This window comes from Solea senegalensis, linkage group LG6 (assembly GCF_019176455.1).
Source record: "Solea senegalensis isolate Sse05_10M linkage group LG6, IFAPA_SoseM_1, whole genome shotgun sequence".
Classification (NCBI taxonomy): domain Eukaryota; kingdom Metazoa; phylum Chordata; class Actinopteri; order Pleuronectiformes; family Soleidae; genus Solea; species Solea senegalensis.
This window is the reverse complement of record NC_058026.1, coordinates 21,805,702-21,827,028: the sequence shown is the minus strand read 5'-3', so window position 1 is coordinate 21,827,028 and position 21,327 is coordinate 21,805,702. Positions and strand designations below refer to the sequence as shown.

General features: G+C 37.6%; 1 protein-coding gene across 3 annotated transcripts; it reads right to left on the bottom strand.

Moving 5' to 3' along the window:
- Positions 1-1,975: 1,975 nt before the first annotated feature.
- Positions 1,976-19,481, bottom strand: mnd1 (meiotic nuclear divisions 1 homolog (S. cerevisiae)). Of its 3 annotated transcripts, XM_044028028.1 has the most exons (9): positions 19,322-19,481; positions 18,884-18,901; positions 18,482-18,547; positions 17,846-17,903; positions 14,381-14,529; positions 11,320-11,394; positions 11,098-11,212; positions 4,767-4,811; positions 1,976-2,700 (listed from the first exon to the last, which is right to left on the bottom strand). In XM_044028028.1, the coding sequence occupies exons 1-9, from the start codon at positions 19,322-19,324 to the stop codon at positions 2,594-2,596; spliced, it is 636 nt and encodes a 211-aa protein (XP_043883963.1). In that variant the 5' UTR covers positions 19,325-19,481; the 3' UTR covers positions 1,976-2,593. The 3 variants fall into 3 exon arrangements, with proteins under 3 accessions (XP_043883963.1, XP_043883964.1, XP_043883965.1); XM_044028029.1 differs by lacking the exon at positions 18,884-18,901; XM_044028030.1 differs by lacking the exons at positions 18,884-18,901; positions 19,322-19,481 and adding an exon at positions 18,837-18,876.
- Positions 19,482-21,327: the final 1,846 nt, after the last annotated feature.

The following is a 21,327-nucleotide window of genomic DNA, read 5'->3' as shown; positions in this document are numbered from 1 at the left end:
CTCTCCAGTGTCACTTGCAACAGGGCTGTTTACGTGTCTGTGGCTGAAGGCAACTCAAACAAACATGAGGGGAGAGAAAAAAAAAAGCATAATAATAAGGTATTTACATGTATCATGCGCCCTGAAGTGGTGGGTAGTCGAGACAGCTGTATTTAAATAGCACATTTCATACACAAGTACGTTAAATGAACATATTCAATATTCACAGACAGGAAAGAACAAGTATCCACACTGAGGGTGCACACATCTGCATAGCTTCCAAGTTTTACAGTTGAAGGATAACTCAAGGCTCAGTGTGTACGAATTAGTGACATTTAATGGTGAGACTGCAGATTGCAACAAATGGGGGGCACTTACAGTGTGAAAAGATGTCGTTCTTCTTGTTTGTGCAGTAAGCTTCCCATTCAAAACCAACCACATACATCATCTGGTTTGTCTGTTCATGCTGCTGTAGAAACATGGCAACGCAAACATGGCCGCCTCCATAAAGCAAGGCCCTTGACTAAAGTGCATATAGAAGATTTATTCTTTGAGCTACAAAACCAAAACTTTTTTATTCTATTACGAGTAAAACATTCAGTTTCTGCCAATAAACCTGACTAAATGTTACACCCTGGACCTTTAAGTAAATCATGAAGTCGCGCAGTTATCTAATTTCTTGACCACTCTTGTTTTAAAAGTTATCTAGCTTATCTTGCATTCAATAGTTAGAATCTTTCTCCAATGTACAAAATTGTTAGATGTTGCTACGCAGATTAATCTTAATCTTTGTGATTTCAGAAAGCAAACGTTTTTCACAGATATAACTTGGCATTAGTTGTGTTAGAAGACATTTTTCACCCAGTCACAGTAATTTGACCATATGAATGAGACCGAGACAAGAGATGTGACTCAAACTTTCAAAAAGCTGTCTCAAGTCTCAGTGTCTAGTACTACAACACCAGGAAAACACCTAACCCTAACACAATGTACCCTGGAAAAGATAAACAGAGCAACCTACTTGGTCATGAACAAACCTAATTGATAGATAGTACAATAACAAGCAATAAATTCCACTTCCTCTTCAGTCTGCTATTATAAAATCTTTTATTTTTCTGAAGACGTTAAGACACTGAGGTAAAACTATGCACAGACTGCTTGGAAAGCTTCAACATGCAGCAACTCTGACTCATGAATCATAGTTAGGACAAGTTGGGCAGGTACACACATGAACATACACTTGAGTTACTCTTTTGCAGGCGTGTCAGCTCCACCAAACAAACTATTGCTAGGTATTTTGGTTTTTTTCCCTTTGCTGGGTCAGTGTTGCTAGTCAGTAGAGTACTTCTAACAAGGCCATTAGGGTTGCCACAATAAATAAACATGCAAGAATACAAGCATTTGCAATATGAACGTATGCATTAATAACATTAATAGACACCTATATTCACAAGGCTACCCTCTGTCCTGTCCACCATAATAAATGTGCCGCTTAATACCAAAATATTCTTACTTATTTATATCATACCTTTAATGGCTTACAAACAAAACAACTGCATTAGGAAACATATGCGAATAATAATTTAAAAAAAAACTACAAACTTGTTTGCATATCATTACTTTGCTTGTAAGAAATCTAGAGAAAAAAATCAAGAAAAGTACATTTAAATCAACACAGACTGAGTCCAATAACAGGGCCACTGAGGAAGCACAAAACACACAACTACCTGTTTTGCATCTGGTTTGACAGAAAAAGGGAGGGGGAAAAAAATAAAGCAGGGGTCATTCTGGACGTATCAGGACAACAATGTACCTTTTCTGTTCAAACAGAAAGTGAATGCTAAAAAAAAAAAAAAACTCCTGCGACTGATTTTGCAACATTCCAGCAGCTATTTGTAAAGAACCGAAAACACAAAAGATTTGCGGGCCTAGCGTAAATGCATTTGTTTACTGTTTAACAAGTTTTTGAATGAAAGCATGTAGCTGCAAACACTGGTTTGAAAAAGGGGCTGTTTTATTAGAAACAAGTCATTCTACAAAAAAAGGGAAATGAATTTGCAGCACTTTCAGACAGAACACATCCTCTGTAATTATCCCACATAACTTTTTTATAAATCAATAGAACTAGCGTTTGTTTACATTTAGGTTTTCCTTTTGCCCCTATTAGGAAATACAAAAAAATGAAAAGGAAAAGGTGCACCAGCATATGATACTAAGCCATCTGCTTAAACCATATAAATTAGATCTCTGGCATAACATACAGGTTTAAGTGTTGATTCTTTTCCATCATCGACATGGAGTTCTTAGTTTTCACACAAACAGGTGTCCCAAAAGTCCAGCTGCTGTGTTCTGTTCATCACAGAAACCTCTCACCCCTCACAGCCACTAATGGCCAGTTCAGTCTCTTCTCTGGTTGCACCAAAGAAACATATCTGCTGTTTAAATCCATCTGGTGCAGCAAAATCACAGATATCCATCTTAGCTCCCAGGGCTTTTTTATATATATATATTTTAATGCCTGAAACTAGAAATGCAGAGACCAGGTACAAACACTTCAAACTAAAGCTCTTTTATATTTTGTTTACTGCGTCCATGAGCAACAGCAGAAAAGCAATTAGTCCATGTAGTCAAAGTCTTCGGGGATCCCAAAGGCTTTATTAATGTGGCTGTCATCAAAGGCAAATTTCTTCTTTGTCCAAGACTTAATGGCAAAAACATTATCTGGAAACAGAAATGGGAAAAAAGTTTTCGACTATGACGCTGAAGTTTTTTATTCTCTGATGTTCTTTATTTTTGGCCTGTGGTTTGCAACACATAGGCACATGTGTACAAAACAAACATGCAGACTCCTCTCCTGTTGTCCAATCTAAAAATTAATATTCTTTGAATACTGTATAAACGGAGCACTTAAACACTGCCTTGCATTCAATAACAGCGACTGATAAAGGGTAAATCATATAACCCTCTGTATAGTTGAGCATTAAACATTTCACATTTACACCTGCGCAGTGGGCAACCAGCATACATATCACTGTACAACAATTCTCATTTGGCAATATGTAGTGAAGTACAAGCGAGTTACTGTGTCAGGGCTTGTCTGAGAGTGTCTGTCTTTGTGTGGGTGTGTCTCAGTGAGGCAAGGCTACAGGTTGCAGCTACACACAGGAAGTTCACATGAAACCACGGGCAACGCAACACGTTCAGAGGGAGGGTTACTTTACTGCAGGGATAATGCAAGCTACAACTGTGGCAATGAATGCACCTTTTGACCGTTTAAAAGGGCTCAAAGTTGTGAACTGTCAAGTTTCCTGCCACCCAAAGTAATGTTTCTAAGGAAAATGTAACCAATTGCTTTTAGTCATTCGTGCAATTGGTGAACAGAATATACATGGCATTACAGTGCAGAGGAAAGAAATGTATTTAAAATCTTTTGGAAAAGTCAGGTATGAGTCACGGTTTCTTAAAAGGAGTGTAATTCTATGGCAGCCAAACTGGCAACATGACTTTGTTGACCTCAAGTGTCAAAACACCACAAGCCGAGACTGGTTACCATGATCCCAAAAGGTCAGCTGTCTCCAAGGATACCGCTCAGGTCAACTAATACACACAGAGTGTCTGTGTGCTGACTAGCAGTTGGTGACAAGCTGAACACAAAGTGACCCTACAGCCTGGAAATTTCAATGCTTTAAAGAGTGTCAGTCATTTTTGTACCAAATACTGAGAGACTTTCTGCAATAACTGTTTTTATTTAATTTATGTCTGGGACTTTTACTTGATGTGATACATTTTTAATAATTTCATAATCAGTTGAAAAGTAATTTTTGAATTGATGACTTAAGTCAGGGGTGTCAAACTCATTGAAATCAGGCGCCACATACAGAGCAGTCTGATCTCAAGTGGGCCGGTAAAATATAAGCATGATGACGTGTAAACAACAAGAAATCCAATGTTTTCCCTTTGTTTTACATATAATGAACCTTTTTTTACAAAACATAATATGAAAAACCTGAAAATGTTATGGTATAAAACATTTAGTCACAGGTATCTCGAACTAAAAATTCTAGTATTTCACATATGATTAGACCATGCCAATTATTTTACTACACATCTATGTAGTATTCCTAAAACTAAAGTGGGGCTAATAAAAATGTGACCCCAGGGGACAAATTAGGAATGACCATATGTAGATCAACATAATTGTAGTTGATTATCTTCAATGTAGTGTTAACTTTCCTGCTCTGCTCTGTCGGGAAAGAGCAGGGGAGATATTATTACCTGCTTCAGGTTAACACTCTTACTTCTACAGACAGGGGAAGAACAGACAGACACTCTGAGGTTGATCTGGAAGAGTCTGAGCGTTTTTCTCTCAACAGGCTTGGAACACAACACATATTTACTCCACTTCATAGTGACTAATGCTAACTCTGCCCATGCTGGCTTCTCTCTCTTCACATACACATCGCTCTCTCTCTCTCACTTGCCCGGCTCTTAAAGGGGAAGCAGCATTCTTACAACTAGTTTACACAAATAAACCCCTGACTTGAAAAATAATTAGTTACAAATGAGATACAGCCTTACAAATGATCATATTCAATAATCACTTAATCTATTTCAGTGTTGTTTTGAAGTAGATTGAGAAGCTGCAACCTTAAACAGAAAAATGTATTCATTTTTTGATAATCAAAAACAACTGAGCAATAATGATTCATTAAATTTAATTTAATTTATTAAATTAAAAATTGATTCCAGACTTATTATACTTGTATGTTTGTAAGATAATGACTTACCTGTCCACCTGGAAACAGCTTCTTTAGCGACGACGTTGGACTTTCCTGTAAAACACACATTATATGATCAAAACATACATTACGAATCATAACTGCAATGTGTAACTTTTATTCCATCAGGTGCATGCAACATTTTTTTGTCACCGTTGCAATGATTAAATCATTACATCCTCACATCTCTGCGATGAAAAGGGAAGACATCCACAAAACACGGACCAATTTCAAAAGATTAACACCCAAATAACGAGTTGCACAGCATTTTCCCATAAAAAATTACAACGGTAATATGCATTTATGACCAAGACTCACCCTATGTCTGCCTGCATAAATGCTTAATGCTTAGTTGAAAATCTCTCACCCTACCAGGTGAAAATGTATTCTGCATCAAAAGTACTGAGGGTTTATTTTACCCAAGGTCTGTGTTTTTATATGATTTCCTTTACAGTTAAAAGTGTCTCATAAATTAATATAAAAACAGCTGTAGCAACACTGTTTCCGGGTTCAGGTTGAGCAGCTGCAGCAGGATGAGTAGCAGTGCATTTAAAGAAAGAGAAAATAAACGCTGATATTTTGGCCCAACTTTCATGTTGGGGGTCAGTTTGTCCACATTAAGAGGACACCATGAACTATCTCTTGCGCTGCGTCTTTGTATGAACAATCAGTAGTAACATGAGAGTGAAACAGAGCAGAGTGAGGGAATGAATAAGACAGAGGATGCACTCGTAAAGAAAGACAGCAAAATGCACAGCTGAAACCAACACCAAACGAAATAACAGTGCACATCCCTGAATACCATTAACAAAATTAGGGCTGCAACTAACTATTTTTATCCATATTATTTCCATATCCAACCATATTATTCAGTTTTAAAGATTTCTTTGTTATATGGAGCAAAGAAACCAGAAAATATTCACATTAAGCAGCTGAAGAAAAATATGATGGAACTTGTTTGTTTTTATAAAAATTGAACCAGGTTAACAAAAGCAGGTGACATCATTAAGTACCAGTGCACCTGGAATTTAACAGTAGCTAAAACTAATCTTTTAACAGTGGAACTCATCTATACCTGGTGCAGTTGACACGGCGCAATTATGCAATCTTTGTAGTTTTAATAAGAGTATTAACAAAATAAATAATAACAATAATAACTAGAAACCAGGTTGATAACATAAAGAGCAACACAAAGTCAAATTAATTACAATAATTATTTATTCACTTTGTAGCTGAGAATTGGTATGCCAAGAGAAACACGACATGTGGTTTTCTGACCTGCTCATTTGTTTTGAATTCAAGATGAATTAATTGAAAACATTCACTGATCAACAGAAACTAAATAACACAATCATTTTTGTTGTCCCTGGCCAAATGTCCACACGGCACATTCAAAACATTGTGTCACACATGAATATTCAACCTTAATATCATGCTGTACAACATAATATAGTACACAGTATACACACACACAACAATGTAAATATATATACAGTATATAGGTGTATATTGCAATGGGGTTCCTTTGACATATGTTTTAAAAGTGTATTTTGTAATAAATAAATGCCATGCACATTGATCTTTGAAGCATCGTCTGCCCTTCCTTGTTTTGGTGGTTTTAAACCTCACGTTGCCGCTCTGTGATCACTGTGGGTTTCTGGCAGCTAAGGGCGTGGCAACAATTCAACATTTAAACATGACAAAGTCAGGGTAAATTGAATGTTGTCTGTCTACTTTGTCTTTGGCACAAGTTTACATTTTGTGGAGAGGTGGGGCTTGAATCAAAGACAAATTACATTTTGGAGAGAATCCTGTTTTCTTTTCTTTTTTTATAAATTTAACATTGTGAGCTTAGGTGTTTTAAATGTTAATGGAGGTACAGTATGAGCTCTTTCTGCATGAATGTGACGGTGCATTTAGCCGTCACAACCCAGAGTACAAGTCACATGCATTTAAATTTAGGTTTCAGCTAAATTTAATAGACGTGCTGTAACTTTAGCATATTGGTATCTATGAGTGAGGTAGCCAGTGTCAAACATGCTCAGGGATCAGGACCTACAAGTCCAAATATGCAAAAACATGTACATAATAATTAGTGGGGATCTGGTTTCATGTGAGCAGAGCTTAAGACAAAGCATGTCAAGCTTGGGTTTTGACCACTGAAAGCAAATTATTATTGACAGGAACAGTTTTTGTAGAGGCAAAAAAATTGATTTTGGTCAAGTTATTTTTTTTTGTAAATTTCAACAGATGTTTTCTATAGGGACACACAACCAATGAGCATCTGCATGAAGATGAACAGGTCTGAGCGGGTCCATTGTGCAAGTTCACTCTTAACCCTTTCAAGTGTAGACATAACATACACAATCAGCAGAGTTGCACAAAGCTCTTGTGATAAAATCCAAGTTTTGCTGGAGGGAGACGGTTATCTGTGTGACGTGTAGTTCAAAAACACGAACTGTAGGCAAGTGGAGACAGTAATAAACGTGAAAGCACAAGATATATTTCTCCAATCTCATTAAACTATTAGACTTGTCTATCTAATTTAAGTGAACTATTGATTCAATTGAACACAATACAAAAACCTGCACTAGGTCCACAGCAGTTGTGAATGTTTCTGTAGCTTTAACTTTCAATGAGAGGAGCCAGATCTGGAAAGAGTTGAATAATTAGCTTTCTCTAGAATAAAACACCGTCAAAGATCACAATGCTCCTCCACATTCAAAAACTTTGTTTACATGTCGCATTAAGGTGAAGAAGGCCCTGGATAAAAGATAATCTACACTTCTATAATTCCATTATATTTTCATTTAAAACAAGAGTATACAATCATTACACATTGACATGAAATACTGAAGTGAAATTTTGCATTTTAGGATTCTGTTTGGACAGCTATAAAAACAAGGGTCACCAAGAGTTGATGTAACAGCACCACTTTGCTACAATCACTCATCTTCTACCACTTAATTCTCCACATGAGGGTTACCGGTGCCAATCCCAGCTGACATAGGGCGAAAGGCGGGGTACACCCTAGACAGGTCACCAGTCCATCACAGGGACACGTACAAACAAACAACCATTCACTCTCACTCTGTGTCCAATTTACCTAATCCCCATATTGCATGTTTTTGGAATGTGGGAGAAAACTTGCTGCAAAGGCCAGAGTGCTAACCATTACACCAACCGAGTTTCCAACTGATTTCGAAGAAACATAATCAGAGATGGATAATCTACAACTCCTTGCATTGCAAGTATAACACTGACAACACAACTGTACAATCCAGGAGCTGGGACTGAGGCTTAAATGGCTATTTGTTGATGGGTTCATCACAGGAAGCAGAGGTGAAGTTTGTGCAGGTAATCATAATGTGACCATGAACTTGTTTATCTGGGATGCATGATAACACCTTTACATAATATGATGAAAAGTCTACATTTTGGAATTTCGCCACATCTCACATGACTGTATTATCTATGATCTGAAGAATGTCTGGTCTGTACACTGTGTCAGCAGCTGTCTAAAAACATTAGTGTCGAGCTACAGTACCGGTTTTCACTTTAAATAGATTTCTGTTGACCCCCCAACATGAATCAGCAACTTTGCTGTTTTTTGATTCAAAGTAGTGGACATTCCTCCAAAACCACGCCTCAGGCTGCACTTGATAAAGAACTACCATAGAGTCTCTGACCTACATGTCTAATGACACTTTTTATTCATCAATATGTTGACACATTTCTTTAATTAATTAACCTGTTGTAAAATATTCTAGGTTTGGTTTATAGTGGAATTAGTCATGGACTTAAACATTCCCAGAGAATCTCTGTTGCCCCTCTCATGTTTGCACTGTCAATATGAGCCGTTATCGTCAGGCAGACGATACCGAGTTCAGCGCTATAAACCTAAAAACTCATTTGTTACGTCATCACAGTGATAAACACATGAAGACATGCATTTAGATTGACTCCTCTTTTTTATTTATGTATTTATTTACCCTTTATGGGAGTGCTGGTTTTGTATGATGCTTTTATTCTTCAGGTTTTATGATGTTATCCCTCTTTGTTTATGTTTGTACCTCGTATAGCTGGCGTTGTTTGCTCATGGGCCTAGCCTTGTTGAGCTCTTAAATAGCAACAGAAAGCTGACATAACCACTGCTGGCCTTGTAGTCGACCACTAACAGCCATTTCCTCCTCCTCCAAAAAGAGAGACTCAGTTTCTTGCACAATCTCGCAAAATTATCCTGATGCTAATGATAATGTGGTGCTGATGTGCCAAAAGATTCAATATTTCCTTTGTTTGTGAAGCCCAAACCAAAATATAACTTCACAAAATGCTCCACGTTCCTCGTGTTGGCGCAAGTTGCAGTATAATAATATTACGTCTTTATTCTCATAAGATTAAAAATGTCTTTCTTCAGTTTGGCCCTAATACTTGGGTGAAAGTATCCATCTATCGATGTACAATTTCTTAACACGGTTGACAATATTGGAGAATTATACGAGTCCAGTCCTTATTTCACCTCATTTTGTAATTTCTGAACACACACACACACACACAATGATATATTTAAATATTACAGAATATTTATTTTCTATTTAATTAAAGCCGTAAAAGGTTAACAACCAATTATTCACACCTGAGAAAATAATCTGTATATTTAGCATTTTAAATATTTGGTGGTCAAAATTGTCTGTTAATAAACTAATTGTCTCTATGTTAAAGTAATAGTAGTTAAGCTTTATCATAAACATAATATAGTTTTATCTCTTGGGTCACATACCTTTAACACAAACTTATAGCAACTTGTTGCTGAAATTTCAAATTATTTGAGAATATCAAACGATTTAATGTGCGACAATGAGACAATATTTTGATGCTACAGTGGAAAAAAACCAGCCCAGCTTTTTGTAGGTTGAACGAATGTCTGATGCAACACTGGGAGGTGCAGGTAAACGGACCAGATTTTTTTATGACACATTCTCCACAGGTTTGCACATTAAGTAACACACCCCTTACTGCAGGTCACCTGTGACATGAACACAAAGCAGCAGAGAAGTTTTGTAATACCACTAATAGCTGCGTACAGTGTGGCCATACCAGAAAACAGGTGTACCACACCCAGGTAACGGGTCATTGACAGTGGTCTCTGCATCATAAAAGTTAACTTCGTCCATTTAGACTCCAATTAAAGCTAATGCAAAGTGCAAAGTGTTCAGAAGAGAACAGATAACAGATGAGTCCGTACCACTTCTCCTTCCTCATGTTTGAGTTTTACTGAGAGGATATGAGACTGCTGCTGCAGTAAAATCACAGAAGAGGTCAGCTGTGGCAAATAATGGCAACTCAAAAATCCTGTTGAGTTGTTTGACATATGAAGGCCACATTCAGACCGGGTATTAACATCTGTTTGCAGTGATCCGACCACAAGTACAACTGTTCACACCTGGCATTAAAATGTGACCAGAATGTGTCTCCTTATGACAACATATGATGTGATATGAATTCAAATACATACCAACATCAAATCTGTTCCTGAGAACAGAATGATATTTTATAGAATACAAGACGTAGAGGAGCAAAAGGGGTTTCATCTTCAGTCTCACACAAACTGCGAGATTTGTTTTTTCTAACTGTATTTTTTATTAGTTTTGAGCACTCTCATGCAGGCATGGTTCATTATGTATTTGGATGCATGAAAATCCAGAGCAGTGTTTGATGAAATGTGGGAAGAGGAAATTTAAGCATGTAAAATATGTTTTGCCACAATCTGCTTGTCTTTTTTTAGCAATACGAGTGGGCGCTTTTGACTGCTGGCCAGGTTCATAGCAACACTGGTGAGGCATTGTCTCTATTAATGTCTCCGCATAGACTGATTGATGTGTTGGAACAGGTTAAAAAGGCAAGGAGGCTCAATTATAAAGCATTTATCATAAACAAAAGACAAAAAAAAGGTTTATTCAAATTGCTTAAAATGGGTGGAAGTGTTAATGGCTGCCAAATGTACCAGTGATATTTGCCAATTTATGGGAGGCGTTTCTTGGATGTTGTCCCACTCAGTCTGTCATGTCATTTAAATAAGGGATCTTCATTGGATCCAAAACAGCACCATCTGCCGCTTTGAAACACCTCATACACCTGAACTCTATTTCTTCAATGAGAATCATTTCCTTTATTTAACACAAATTACCAAAAACACTCACTGGCCAAAACATCACATACACTTACTCTAGCTTTAATACTGTGGCCCTGCAAACATATCACAGTACTGAAACTTGGAATAAAGTAAAAACCTGAAGGTGACGTTGAAAGAAAAACACACTCAGGATGTGTCTGTACTCACTCATCTCCTCAACAACCTCTGGGTCACACTCTCTGTACTTCTCCAAGTCGGCCTGCAGCTGAGTTCGCTCTTCTCTCAGAGCCTGCAGCTCCTTCAACAGGGAGCTTCTCTCCTTCTGCACAGAGCGTTTCATGTACGTCTCACTTACATGCTCCATTCCATTCATTTTACGTTATGTTGAAATAAATAGAGAGAGAGGAAGCCATGTGAAAATCTTCTCACCGTGTCTTGGCGTCCTACTTTCGCCTTTTCAACCACTTTTTCTAAATTCACTTTTCGCTGTTTTGCGTCAGAAACCTTTCAAGAAAAACAGATGAACGGGAAATTTAGCACAGTACATATTAAAATACACACACAGTAGTTTTAAATGTTTCATACGTCATAAAAACGAAAAGTACCAACAAATAAAAAAAATGTAACATTTAATATGTGATTAGTTTTCTGTGCATTTTTGACCTTACATAAAGAAATTCAACATTTTAATAGAGTAATACTGACAAATACATTAATTTGCTGAAGCAACGGAAGACTGTACACATTGGATTTAATTTCAGTATTCTCGATATTTACATTAGTTATTGCTATGGATACACAGTAGATAAGAACATGACTGCTGACCAGAGTACACAGACTAAACATTTTAATTTATACATATTTATGAAAAAGTCAAAGCATATTTTGTAATTAATCTGGAACAAAATGAGATGCTTCATAATCTAGAAATTACAGCGTATCCCAACCAATCACTCATTTTTTGTCTAAAGATCAATCATTAATTAAATCACAACCACAGCGACACAGTATATCGCTTTACTTGTGGTACAACCAAATTATTTAGAGACAGATCGCAGCTTTGTGACATTTAACTCATGCCCAACATTAATTGTGGCTTAATTGTGTGTTTGTGGAGTCACCACCCTCACACCATCTGTCTGCCATGAAACAGGAGAGGGAAATGGGTCATCGTCACAGATGACGGCGAATTCAAAGATGGTGTGGTGTACACTTTCTGCTCTCAAAAACCTCTCCCAACATGACATGATAGTCCTTTGATTCTTTTTGAACATAAAAAAAATGTGAAAGCAGGATTTTAAAGGACACATAATTAAAATGTTTGTCTATAATTTAACTACTTGTCTTTTTACTCAGAGGAACTTGACTGTATTCAGAAGCTCATTTGCATTTTCTTCCCTATTTTCTCTCTTAACCTTCAGTTACTCAAAGTGTTTTCTGAGCTGTGCTTATCATAAACCAGCCACACTTAATGTAAAACACGATGCGTGAAATACGGGAATCAGCATCTTTAACATTATGTTAAACCATTTCAGTCCATATCACTGCATAATACACTGCCTGGCCAAAAGAGAAGTCGCCACCTAAAAAAAAAAGGGTCACATCGTTGGACTGCCTTTAGCTTTGATTACAGCACTCATTCACTAAATCTAAATCTTATTAATCCCCTTAGGGAAATTATTTCTCTGCATCTGACCCATCCTAGAATTAGGAGCAGTGGGCTACCACACTGAGTAGTGGGAGCAATGGGGGTTGGGTACCTTGCTCAGGGGTACCCCAGCCTTTTTGACCTGGTGGAGAACTGAACCGGCCATTACAAGCCAAGTTCCCTTTCCACTTGGCCACGGGCAGCCCCACTGTGGCATTGTTTCCATAAGCTACTGCAATGTCACAAGATTTATTTCCATCCAGTGTTGCATTCATTTTTCACCAAGATCTTGTATTGATGATGGGAGAGTCGGGCCACTGAGCCAGTCTTCTGGCATTGCGTATCTTGGAATATGCCCATGTCATCAGGGAAGAAAAAAATGCATTCATGGAATAATCTGGTCATTCATTATATTCAGGTAGTCAGCTGACCTCATTCTTTGGGCACATAATGTTGCTGAACCTAGACCAGACCAACTGCAGCAACCCTTTACCTATTCGCTTAGTTAAATCCAGGTGGCGCCTTTTTTTTAGCCAGGCAGTGTATTATCAATGTTACATTACATTATTGTGTTTTACTTATTAATATTATTTTTATTCAACATTACATTGGATTTTAGCACATGCTATACTTTATAGTACCAGTATCATATTAACTCATTATTTGTACAAATAATAAAACGCTTTTTTTTGCAGGACTCACCAACCTTTTTGAGACTGAAAGCTATCTGAAGAGTAGAGAATAATGTGAATGGCAACCATTTTGATGTATTATCTCAGGCCAGAATATACATATGCTTAGTTTAGCATTTAAATTATGAATATCCATCCAACCATCCATCTTCTACCTGCCCTATCCTCCACATAAGTGTCACAGGTGGGAGCTGTTCCAATCTCAGCTGACATAGGGCGATAGGCGGGGTACACCCTGGAAAGTTCGCCAGTCCATCACAGGGACACATAGACAAACAACCACCTACTCTCACACCTATTGTCCATTTTTTTTGACTGTGGGAGGAAGCCGCAGAACCCTGAGAAAACACACGCGCACACACACGGGGAGAAACATGCAAACTCAATGCAGAAAGGCCCTTGTTCCGACTGGCTTACCACTATACCAACTGTGTGGCCCATTATGAATATCATGCACTGAATTCCATACATATTAGAAAACCAATGGTTCATTACAATCATTATTAATGATACCAGTGATATTTTCCAAAGGGATCATTGCAAAACACATAAATATAAACACACATGCATGTCACATCATTTGTAATCATGCCTAAATGCACCTATAGTGCACACAACATGGCTGTTACATAACTTCTTGCATGCCAAGTATTTTCACATCCACATATTTAATCACAATTCCTCCTTTACCTCAAGAGGCAACAGGCAACATTCATGTCCCTAGCAGTTCCTGTTCTTTTAGTTTTAGAATGATGAAGTCATTTTTCCAGGTGGCCTAGACAATGACATAGTTTGAACAGTGTCAGCTCGACCAGTCCTACCTGTTCCAAGAAGATGAATCACAAACTTTTATTGATTTTAAAAACATTTTTTAAGATAGGTATTACAGCTTTAATGGTTTAAAATGTACCGAAATGTAACATATTGTGTATACATTTTTAAATGTCAACAGATTTCTTTAATCACTCTTTTTCATTTACTTTCATTTGATTTATTTGTTTCTTTGTACAATCTTTTGTTTTCTTTGTACAATCTCTTTGCTGTAAACACCACCTTTCCCTGCTGCTCTTATGTTTTGCTTAGTTCAGTATCAGCAGCCGATTTTGAGAAACAAAATCATCTTGGTTTGACCAAATCTGTGGGGTCTCACCTGTCTCTGCAGCTCCTCCAGTTTGTGCTTGCGAGTGTTTAAGGCCTTGCTGGGGAAGGCCCAGTAGTAGTTGGATGTGCCCACTTTTTCACAGTCCACCATGTTGTCATCCACCAGGCTCTGCAGGACATCCTTCACAGTCATGGGGGCTTCAAGCAGCAAAGAGAGAGGAAAAGACACCTTCACATTTCAAAACTGTAGAGTGCAACTTCTATATATCAACAAATGCCCATTACATTCAAACCCCTCTCAAATGAGTTCACATAACGCTGATTAATCTCATCAGATACACATGACTCCACATCCACCACTAACTTCATTACATTTAAAAAATGTGTTTTCAGATAAAAAATAAGTAGTAGTAGCGCCCCTTGAAAATGCACATATATCAAATGACCACTCAGGTACATCGAGCCTGTGCGTGTCAGAGTAAACAGGAAGATGACGCTCTCCTCTGGAGTTCTTTGCTTGATTCTGAGAGAATAACTAACGAGATAGATGTTTTGGAAAGTAGAAATGAATTTCTTTTATTAGACCAATGATAAGGTGAAACCGAGACTGAAATAAGTGAGTTTAAACTGAGCCTTTCATTCAGAGCTGATAGTCAGGAAGTGAATGTGGTTAAATGAATCATCATCGTTTCTAGAGGAATCCGTTTTTCCTCATGTATAATAAAATGCAGCCCCAGAGTTAGTTTATTTATGTGGTATGGATATGGCCTCAGTATAGCAGTGTTTATATTGTGTCATTACAGTATGTCAAGGGAGAGGGAGGCAACCGCATTATTGTGCTAGTAAAGTGTATTATTTCTGTTCACAGACCACAAGGCAGCAACAAGGACTGTGTTTGCCACCTTATCTGACCGAGTTTGCATGTTCTCCCCGTTTGTGCCGAGGTTTTCTAGTAGTTTCCTACTAGAAAACATGCAGAGGTCACTTGGACACTCTAAACTGACCATAGGTGTGAATGTGAGAAGGAACGGTTGTTCATTTCTGTGTTGGCTCTGCAATGGACTAGCGACCTGTCTACAGTGTACTCCACCTTTTGACCTACGTCAGCTGGGATTGATTCCAGTGGCCCTTGGGCCCTCATGTGGAGGATGAAGCAGTAGACAAAGAATGAATGCATGCATGCATGCATGCATCTGTTCACAAAGACCATACCAAAAGGCAGAATAATAACATCAACAACTAAAATGACCAAAAACACTGTAGCTTTACTGTAAGTTCCACTTTCCTTGATTTTCCATTACACTCCATTCCCAGCAAAGCTCATTTCCTACATATTTAATTTGTGACTGACTGAGCTACAGCCAGTACAAACTCTCTGAGAAGTCCTGAGATTTTTTGGTGATACAAACTGCAAATGATGACAGAAGAATGCAGTGTTAAACCAGATGGTTGAAAGAATACAAGTCAGCATCAGGTCCCATTTTTTGATCTACTTCTGGCAGGAGTTAGCACGCAAGTGTTCAGGAAAATCAAACCCACACATCTGCAGCCTATCTGCTCGATTTATATTTATCAGCAAGAGCAGCGCATGAGAGGATGTAATAGAGCAGAGTTACATCTTGAACAGTGTCGGTGATGAAACGTGATACTCCTACACGTTTGTACAGCCAGTCCACTGTGAAAGTGAAAGAGTTTATCTGCAGCATTAAGAGGTTGAACTGTGCTGAGACCTGAGAGGTTGATGAATAATAGTGAAAGTAAAAATTATCATTGAAAATGTAGAAACCTTAGTGGATGTATTGACCACATCCTGTGAGTTTGACTCTACTGCTGTCATTTTCTGCATGCTTGTCTTTTCTGTTCATATGATTCAGATGACTTTTTGACCACTTTTTTTTTTACCAGTATTACCACTAAAAACAGCTGAGATCATTTACTTGGCCCATTTCCCACATTTTCTCCTGTTCTACAGGAAAAGGTGCTTGCAATGCAAGCACCTTCTCTTTTTGCCCCCCTCCCCCATCACTCAGTAACTACATTATGCCCAAGTACAGAGGTCAGAAACATGTGCTTTTAATCACAGCAACAAGATCCAGTTTCAGCAGATTAATGTTTTGTCCACTTGAACACAAAAACCATCCTCAATTCACCCAGACACACAGCATGGTTCTGTTCCTCTGCAGTACCAAATACTTTAAAACCTTGTGTTTTTACACATTTCCCCCCTTGAAAACGCATAATATAAGACTCCATGTTGACACTGAGAGTTTCATTTAGCTGAAGCACAAAATCTTTTAGCTGCACTCTGCGCCATGAGATTACTGATAGGTCTGGTCCTGCTTATACAAACAGATCACAGTAAAGACAGCAACAGCTAGTCCTGGTTACCATGGTAACTTCTGTATTCATGCCATTTCATCCCAGTTTTATTTGACCTTTAATTGTTTCTTAAATATTTACATTGCATTACTTTATAACAGTGCAAATGCAGCATCGTTCACTGTGTGTTGTCACTAGTTTATATTTTACATATTCACAAATCTATTATTTTAAATGGTGACTTGCAAGAGCAGCATCTGCAGATAAAACTTCAAAGCTTTCAAAAGTGGCAAGCACCAACACTTCATCTCTTGATATTCAGGCTAAAAAAGTAGGTCAAACTGGTCTGAAATAAGCTTTGAACCTCTCATCATCCAGCTAAAGCTCACTCAGTTGGTGAAATTCTCACACATTTTCTTCAGGTTTTAAGGCACAAGTTTTGTTCTTTCTTTTCCACACAAAGTACAGATAAATGCTGTGCTGAAGATCCATTTTAACGAGTTAATTTAATTTAGTCGGTGAGGCTGCAGTCATTTCACAGTCATCTCAGCAGTTCCCAGGTTTTGGTTATTAACAACAATCACAACAGAATCAACAGAAGTGCGACCCCCAATAACAGTTCACTCTAGAGTAGGGATGCACCAATACCAACCAATTGCAATCTGTGCTCTGCTAGACTGTCAAGAGGAGAGGCAAAAAGTAGTTAAAGATCCAAAACAACGCACACCAAAGGATTGCCACTAAATATTAAGAGGTATTAATTGAAATTTAATTCAAGTCCGTCTGTTCCTATGCTTTTGCTCAACGAAAAATGTGGCGTTCCATAAACAAACAAAGCTATTTTCTAAGTTGTTTAATACATCTCAATGTAAATGTAAAGCTGAAATACTGATCTGTTGTCCTATATTCATATTTTGATGTCAAACCCAAAGTTTTAAGTGTACAGACTCTGCTCCCACCATCATATTTTCTTCCCTAAAACTAGAGAACAGTGTCTCTACAAACATCTACAAAATTGTTTAATTTATTTAGGCAAAAACGAGAAGGTGGAACACAAACAAGGCTGTACTGTATGCAGTTTGTTATGCAGGCAGCAAACCAGAGCACTTGACCGGCAAAGCACATGTGGGCAGACCATTAAAAGAAAGTCACTGTTTATGTTATTGGTCTCATGAAACTGTTGCCAATTACTCACCTATGCCCTTTGTCTTGGGGGCAATCTTCTCAATGTCTTTCAGCTGGAACACATCTTTCTAGAAAGAGGGCCAGAAAATGTTTTCCATTAAAAAACAGAAACAAGAACCATTTAACAGCTATCACAAGTCCATATCAGTGTCTAAGGGTTTTAACCACACTTTCCTCTTTCCTCCTGCAATTAATACCACTGATATATTCATGAGTTCAAAGTTATTTGACGTAACAGTAAAAGTCTTTACTTTCTGGATTTGTACATGTGTAGTGCTGAAATCTTGACATTTGATTTATTAGAAGTAGATAATTATCATCATATACTGTATATCTCATCTGGCCTCAGACTGCCTCAGAGTCCTGCACGAGGAGCTTGAAAACACTAGTCGGGAGAGGGATGTCAGGGCTATCTTACTTAATTATATACTAAGTAGGATTTTCCTACAACACAACATACAGTGAGTCATCTCTGCAGGTTTATTTAATTGGCACTTTAGCTTTTGACTCCTCCCTAAAGAGAAATAACAAATCAATGCCCTTGTACGAATTGTTATTAAATCCAAGCAGTAAATATATCAAGACACTGTGGTTCCTTTATTAAGATGTTGTTTGTGTTACAAGGTGTACGACATGTCAAACTTACTGATTCAAAGAAGATTTCCATCATGCGAGTTCTCTTCTCCTCCAAACTCAGTCCTTTCTTCTTTGACTGCAACAGGACGTTTAAACATGACTACTTAATCACAAATCAATGGCATGTTAGGGAAATTTATACTATATTTTAGCTCGTTAACGCAGCCAGCAAGTGAGAACATGCAAATTCCATCCAGAAAGACACCTTAATAAATATAATGTATTATTTTTATGAGTAAATCAGTCATTAGGCTGTCTAAAAAGTGCTGAATCATGTCCTTAATACTTGAGCTTGATGACAATGACAGTATTTTCTCCCATTAACCTAACTATTTCACAAGGGACAAAGAATAAGACATATTTGCCATTTGCGTCACACCAACAGTATTGTTGTAATATGATTTCCAGCCACCTGCGGCAGCAGCGAGCACTGTCGAGAAAGAAAATCAACGTCTCACCATCTTGGTTATCACACTCGCTAGTATTTATTTGTCCCAACTTTATTACAGTTTACACTGTTATGTTATAATATTTGATTGAAAGCGACGATTTTTACTACAGATTACTTACAAGTAAGATCACACTCTGGTCTGTGTTTGTAATCTCAGCATTTACGTAATGTACTATTACAGTTTGGTGGTGAATCCTGAATTACAGCCAATATAGTTGTTGCAGAACCTACGGTTGGTACTATAAGATTCAATGAATACCGCAAAAGAAATGAATAAGTGCTATATCTTAGCTAGGTGACTATCTTTAGCATTTACTGGCTAGCCCGTAGCCCATATCGGACGAATATAAACGTCGGTCGTCACTGGTTAAATCACGGAAAAGTTGAACATTTATTTACCATTTTGTCCCGTTGGTTGTACAAACACCATCCACAGACGAACGTTGATATGCTAAACCAGTAATATTCTTCAACTTCTGTTAATAATCCATACAAGAAAGTTGTCACATCGGATTTACTGAATTTTCCCGCGGAAGGATATGACGACGTGTTACCTTCACTGCTCCTCGTAAACACCACCGTCCGTGCGCTGAACTGAAGAGAAAATGTATAAAATTGCATTGCATTGTAAAAAACAAAACAATGAACTTAAGATTGTTCTCATCTTGTTCTAACATACTGTTGACATGTGTTTTGTGCTCAGTGTTAGTTTGTTTGCGGCGACAGGAAACACGAAAAACGCTTTAAAAGTAGAAAGGTTCAAGGTTCAAATCTGTAGAGAACGATTTGGGTTCCAAACGTATTCAATGCCGATGACTGTTGTTTTTCTGGGCTTTGTTAACTATGTTTATTTCTTCGACTTTTCAAATTTTAGGGTAATAATCGCATTTTAACGTCAGTGTGATCATTTACAATTGCACTGGAATGCATCGTTTGTGGAAGGGGGCGGGGCCAATGCTATTTGGTTTAAACCTCGTTTTCTGGCGCCCCCTGCTGTACAACAACGGCACTGTTCGCATTTAACCCAGACAGCACTGAACTATTGAAATCTTCATGATTCCTGAAGGTTTTTAAGATCGAGTATATTTGAGTGTCTTTATTTTCTCAGGAAGTCAGGAACATGATAACTTTAGGAGGATAAATGATAGCCAGCCATTTTGACAGGTCACAGGAAAGGAAAGTCACAGGTGAATAATCAAAATACTGGCTGCAATGACCTAAACAGAGCTTTAGTTAATGCAGTAAAAGAAATCAACAAAGATCTTACACCTAGATTTTGACAGAAGGTAAATCCATAAGCCAAAGGATGTGGGGAATCAAATTTGATATTTTTTAATTAATTAATTATTGATCATCAAAAATCAAACTGTGTAACCTTAACTTAGGATGTTTGATTTTGTGCCATGGCAATCCAGCTATGAAGGCACGATACCTACGAAGGACAAAAACCAACACGGACACATCTTCTTCCTCTTCTATGGGCACTTTTATTCCATTTGGCATTACAAATACAAACAAGACAATGGAAAACAAATAATTTAACAAGATTTGTGTATAAAATTAACAACTAGATTCAGGATTCCTAATGAAAACTGTGCATAAAGACAAACAATTCCTGACCAAGGCTTTAAAATTGGTAGCACAGTGCGTTGTGTATATATACACAACACACACTTCAACTGTTGAACTACATATAAGAGAAAAACTTGTTAGCAGTTCTACAGGTTTAGTTTTGACAGACATACTGTAAGAGCACATGAAAAGGAGTGAAGGTGACGACGGTTCTGCATCTGATGTCGTTGGATTAAACATGCGCCGATGCAAACTACAGAGTTCAAAATTCTGCAGCTAATTCTACGATGTTTTGCATTTAATCACAGTTGTAATGTCAAGAGCCTTCACACACACATACACAGGTCACTGAAGTTTGGTACTTTAATCAATAACACGCACACACACACACACACACACACACGCATACATTCACACATCTTCACACAAGCACACAGTTTTTTTTTGTAAAACCAGTTAAACAGAAATGATCACCACATTGTGTCACCACATAACGTGACTGATTTAAAACAGTGTCCCCTTTTAATGCGTCTTTTGGTGACATTTAAGTGTTAGAAACAATTTTGTGCACATTAGATTTTCAGGTGTTTAAATGACTAACATTATCATGCAGAGAGATGCCTAATCATGCCTAAGAACACCCTGCTACTGCGATTTCTTTTTATTCTTTTTTTTAAACAGTGCAGGCAAAATGTAAAGAGCATATTGCAGTAAGCTGCAGTTACTAGATTTCTTAATCATTTTACACTTAATTTTCCCCGCGGCAGGATATGACAGCGTATCCTAACTTCCAGCATCCTCACACTGAAGAAAAATAAATGTATTCAATGTTA